At 35.9% G+C, this 5,382-nt stretch overlaps 1 protein-coding gene across 8 annotated transcripts in view; it reads left to right on the forward strand.

Annotated features, from left to right (window-relative positions):
- Positions 1–2,959, forward strand: part of wasla (WASP like actin nucleation promoting factor a) — a 65,676-nt gene extending 62,717 nt beyond the window's left edge. For 4 of the 8 annotated variants that reach the window (XM_087310245.1, XM_087310246.1, XM_087310247.1 and 1 more), the window contains one exon: positions 1,824–2,959. In XM_087310245.1, the coding sequence (XP_087166371.1) occupies positions 1,824–1,885 (62 nt within the window). In that variant the 3' untranslated portion in view covers positions 1,886–2,959. 8 annotated transcript variants of the gene reach the window in all.
- The last annotated feature ends 2,423 nt before the right edge of the window (positions 2,960–5,382 follow it).

The following is a 5,382-nucleotide window of genomic DNA, read 5'->3' on the forward strand; positions in this document are numbered from 1 at the left end:
CAAGGCTCCAATTTCAGCAGTCTTTTGCGACAGTTTGTGCCCGTCAAGCAGGCGTTTTGCCCTCAAGGCGTTCAATGGGAAAAGGGGCTGTCGCGTCGTCCATATTTTTTACAGTCATTGGTAAACACTCGCTCCATCGGGCTCATTGCTCTTAGCATCACTCACACTTGTCATAGCTACCAAGCCGACCAATCACATCGCTTGCGATACGCATCGTTTCGATGTAGTTACATTGTGTACATGTGTGTAGTTACATTTTTTTAAAGAGATGCGTCAGCCACAGCAAGGGCTATGCAACCGCATGCAGGCTGCGCCGGAGCTAATGCTTGATGCAGAAGTATAAATCAGCCTTAACTCCTGCGAATAACGAAGAAGCACTGTACTTGCAATTTTACAGGCTTATTACTAAAACTGGAGTATTACTATAAGTTGTGAGATTTGTATTTTATTATTCTATTTGTGGTTCAATTTTGCTGTTATGTGATTATAGCATAGGTTAAGTTAAAAACTTGAGTTTTGAGGAATACAGTTGAACCCAGAAGATTACATACACTATAAAAAGGCACATGACCATTAAAAAAAAATAGTCAGATGGTGATGTGACTACATTTGTTTCTTTTTTAGGTAAGTTAGGATTATCAAATTTGTTTCTGTTATGCTTAATAGCAGAATAATGAGAGAGATATTTTTTGAGAAATTCTTATAACTTTTCTTGAAAGTCAAGTAAGAAAGACAATACAATTATTCTGCCTCTGAAAAAGCCTCAGATGATGATGTAAAGGTTTTGGAAGTTTCGGATTGGCTGATTGACAATGTTTGAGTTAATTGTGGGTACAACTGTAGAATAGTATTTAAGAAAAACCTCAAACATACTGCTTCCTTGTGTGGCAACATGGGAAGATCAACAAGCCAGGATCAACATAAAAGCAAGATTACAGTTTGATAAATTACACTGGGAAAAATAATATTTTTTGGAGATATGTCCTGTGGTCTGATGGAAATAAAATTGAACTGTTTGTCCATAATGACCAGTGTTACGTTTGGAGGACAAAGGGGGAAGCTAACAAGCCTAGGAACACCATTCCAACTGTAAAGTATGGGGGCGGCAGCATCCTGTTGTGGGGCTGTTTTGCTCGTCCACTTGACAGCATAGAGGGCATCATGAAGAAAGAACATTATGTAGAAATACTGATGCAACATCTCAAGATATCAGCCAGGAAATTATAACTTGGTCACAAATGGGTCTTCCAAACAGACCATGACCCTAATCATACTGCCAAATTAGTTAAAATGTGCTTTAAGAACATGTTTTGGAGTGGCCATCACAAAGCCCTGAATTCAGTCCTACAGAACATTTGTGGGCAGAGTTAAGCTTGTGCAAGCAAGACAGCCTACAAATCTGACTCATTTACACCAATTTTGTCGTGAGGAATTAGCCAAAATTTCTTTAAACTATTGAGAGAAGTTTGTGGAATGATACTCAAAACATTTGACCAAAGTTATAGTTTAAAAGCAAAGCAAAAAATAAAAAACAAGGAAATGTATGTAATCTTTTTGACTCTCTAGAAATTAATAAAAAACTCTCCAGTCCAAAATAAATCTCATTATTCTGGTGTTTAGCAAATGTAAATTGTTTAGGTAATTCTAATGGACCTAAAATAGTAAACCTTGAGTATGATTTACCATCAGACATTGTTTTTAAAAATGGTTATGTACCTTTTTTTAGAATGTATGTAAACTTCTGTTTTTTACTGTATGTTGTTGTCATTAAGTAATAAGTTATTTACATTGGGCATGCATTTTTTTTTGTTGTTGTTTTTCAGATGAAGATGAGGATGATGACGAAGATGAAGACTTCGAGGACGATGACGAATGGGATGATTAATCCCCCAACACTAACCCCATCCAGTAGAGTAAATGATACTAAATTCTCACTTCCCCAAATTTTACTCTCATTCTGTGCATTTTTTCCCCCCAAATCGCTGTATATTTTTGTTGCCTTTTTTTTAATAATCTGTGCAATACCTCATGTAATCTGTAAAGTATTGTCATTTATCCTCTGTAAAATAATCTCCTGGAATAACCATGTGAAGATTTTATGCCAGGAATTCATGATTTGTTGACCTGAATGTTTTTGTTTCCCTGCGAGTGGGGAAAGGGAGATGGACGGGACGCTCCACGTCCTTATTAATTGTTGATTAATGATTTAGATAACACTATTTTCATACCCTACTTTTCTGTACCTTCGATTTTCTTATTCAAATCCTAGTTTAGCATTCTTAGATTTGGTAAGAGGTTCTCCTATCAGAATATGTATGTCCCCTGTATTGTTTCCCTTGTAAATGTACACCAGGCTGATATATTGAGGCTATATATATTTTTGCACGAATAACAAGAAAAAAAAAGGAAATTCACTGCAGGAAAGAGAACACATTGGCTGAACTCTAAGTATGATTTCTGTGGTAATCACGATCAGCGTCACACTACATTGCACGTCACAAAGTAGACAGTTTGGAGTTTTTGAGATCACTTTATTAACGAGAAAATAATATACGGTAGATTCCAACTGGCAAAGTCATGAGTACAGCTTGCTCTTAAATGTGAAAGCCATCAGTTCACACAAATATAGAATTTCCTGTCATATCAAGTAAAAACGACAAAAAAAAAGCACTTCACAAAATGCAATTTAAAGTTCCGTTTGTTACAAGCTTTTACAGGTCAATGTTTATCTGACAGCTACATTTAAGGTCAAAAAATAAATAAAAGAGGCAAACCTTTGTGTACAATTAATGCTGGTTTAACAGTATTGTTTGTCTGGACTGAATTTGCTGTCCTTGTCCTGTAAGGATAGTGCTGAAATAAATTGTAAAATTGACATCAGATCTTACAAGAGGAGTGGAATGTGGAGAGAAAACACTAAATTCTATACTTAAATAAATGGTAATATTTACAAACCTGAGATTTGGTGGTTTTCTTTTTAGTAATAACATTTACAACTTTACATGTGAAATTAAAGGGCTGTCGGGAAAGTGGGTGAGTCCTGCTTTGTTTAGGTGTGAGTGTCAAGTGGCAAAAGAGGTAAGGGTTTGCATGAAAAGGGGAGTTTCATTACATGCGTGCGCTGATTTTCACTGCGACAACACAAACACGGACGCAGGGGAGATGGATGCAGTGCAGTGCAGTCAGAAATCACTCAGAGGTGCATTTCTCAAAAACGACATGACTCATGGCTGAACTATTATTGTACATTGCATCGTTTGTGAAATGAACGATGTATTGACAAGTGTTTCCCTAAAACCATTGTTTCTCTGTCGCAGATTCATCGTTTGAACCACATTAGTTACAATGTAAAACCTCCACAAGGACGCTCTAAACAAGGCGGAGTAACAACTTCTTTAGAGAAAATACCCATAATTTTTGGATTCAAATTATATTGCTTTACACACACACGCAGTTAAAAAAAATCCAATATTAGTTTTGGTAAAAACATGCACTCTGAGAATATTATTATAGAATTATTATAATTCCATGCTAAAACATAAAACCACTTAGCTAACACGTATTCTAACCTTATATAATGTAAATTGTTAATGATTGTAATTTACAGTAGGCTATGTATTAAGAAAAGTAATAATATTAATAATAATAATTATTATTATTATTATTATCTTTATTATTTTATTATTATTATTTAGGATATTGGGCGAAGCAATGGCACAGTAGGTAGTGCTGTCGCCTCACAGCAAGAAGGTCACTGGTTCGAGCTTCGGCTGGGTCAGTTGGTGTTTCTATATGGAGTTCTCCCTGCGTTCGCGTGGGTTTCCTCCGGGTGCTACAGTTTCTCCAACAGTCCAAAGACATGTGGTACAGGCTAAATTGTCTGTAGTGTATGAGTGTGTGTGGCTGTTTCCCAGACATGGGTTGTGGCTGGAAGGGCATCCGCTGCTTAAAAAAAAGTGCTGGATAAGTTGGCGGTTCATTCCGCCATGGCGACCCCGGATTAATAAAAGGACTAAGCCGAAAAGAAAATGAATGAATGAATGAATAAATGATTAGGATATTGTTTATTTTTTTATTGTTTATTTAGTTTATTTTTTTAAGTATACTTTTACAATTTCACACATTCAAAGCACTGCAGAAATGTGCTAACCACTAGGCTCATGTCATAAACAGTAGGCTACAGACAAATTTCCTAATAAATAGCCTATATAAATATAAACTTAATGTATGCTTTATATATATATATATTATATATTGTATATATATTTATTTTTTATTTTTTAATTTGAATTTTTTTTGTTTCATGAGCAGCGGCTGTGTTCAAAATTTTGTTTTCATACTGCACTGCAAAGGCAGCACAATTTTCAATATAAAGATTGCTAAAAATGAACTGTTGAAATACTTTGTAATTTTTATTACAACTAAGAGAGATGACTTTAATGTTTTTTTTTTTCCAAATATAGGAACATTTTTGGGTAACTGGAAATGGAACTTTGCTGCAAACTACAGCTCTAGAGGTGTAGTTGCAAGCATAAAAGTTTACGACGCAGTTTGCGAATGTTCGCTAGAACGACGGATTTGAGAAATGCTAAATGAACTAACTAGGTTTGAAATGATAGAACTTGTGACCTTAGCTGGTTTTAGGAAACGCACCCTAGGGCGGCATCTTGCTAGGGGCGGCAAGGAGACTAAGAAGAGTGGCAAATGCGGATTTCAGCATTTCCAGATGCGAAAAGCTCACACAATGTTATGAACATATCTTTGTCGCATGTTAGCAGACCACTGTAATCCACAAATGTGGACCCAAACGTGGGCTGTGCTCTCATCACAGGAAAATGGAAACAAAACCTTTGTTGCAGCACATTTATAAACGCAACACTGATGTCTCATGTCTCCGAACAATTTTCCTTTTTACGATTGTTTTAGTTATGGTTGGCAACACAACGTGGCATCTCACAGACATCTCAACACTGTAACAAGTAAAAACAGTCTTTGAAGCCATCATGCATATTAATGAAGTTGCACCTCACGCACAATAGTGTGTGCTGATCGGTTTAAACTAAGTCTTTCTCATCAATGATGAAAATTCAAAGACGTCACATTGTACCAGCCAGTACAGACATCGAGTCTCCATGCTGAATTTACACAGTGATCGCATGGTTTCTTTTCAAAATGGTAGAACAAGTTTGCTTGAAATAATGCAAGAACAAATTTTCACTTTTTTTGTGAAATATATGTGTCCTAATAGTGTTTTTAGCAAAGTGGGACATGTATATGACCGTCAACATGTCAAAAAATGTGTGTTGGTGTTTCATGACCCTTTTACTACTAGCTTTACTAAATTGTGTGTATTAAATGTGTGTAAAAATAACCCAGGTCAAA

The sequence above is a fragment of the Danio rerio genome, chromosome 25, assembly GCF_052040795.2.
Source record: "Danio rerio strain M-AB ecotype USA chromosome 25, GRCz13ab, whole genome shotgun sequence".
NCBI classification, from domain to species: domain Eukaryota; kingdom Metazoa; phylum Chordata; class Actinopteri; order Cypriniformes; family Danionidae; genus Danio; species Danio rerio.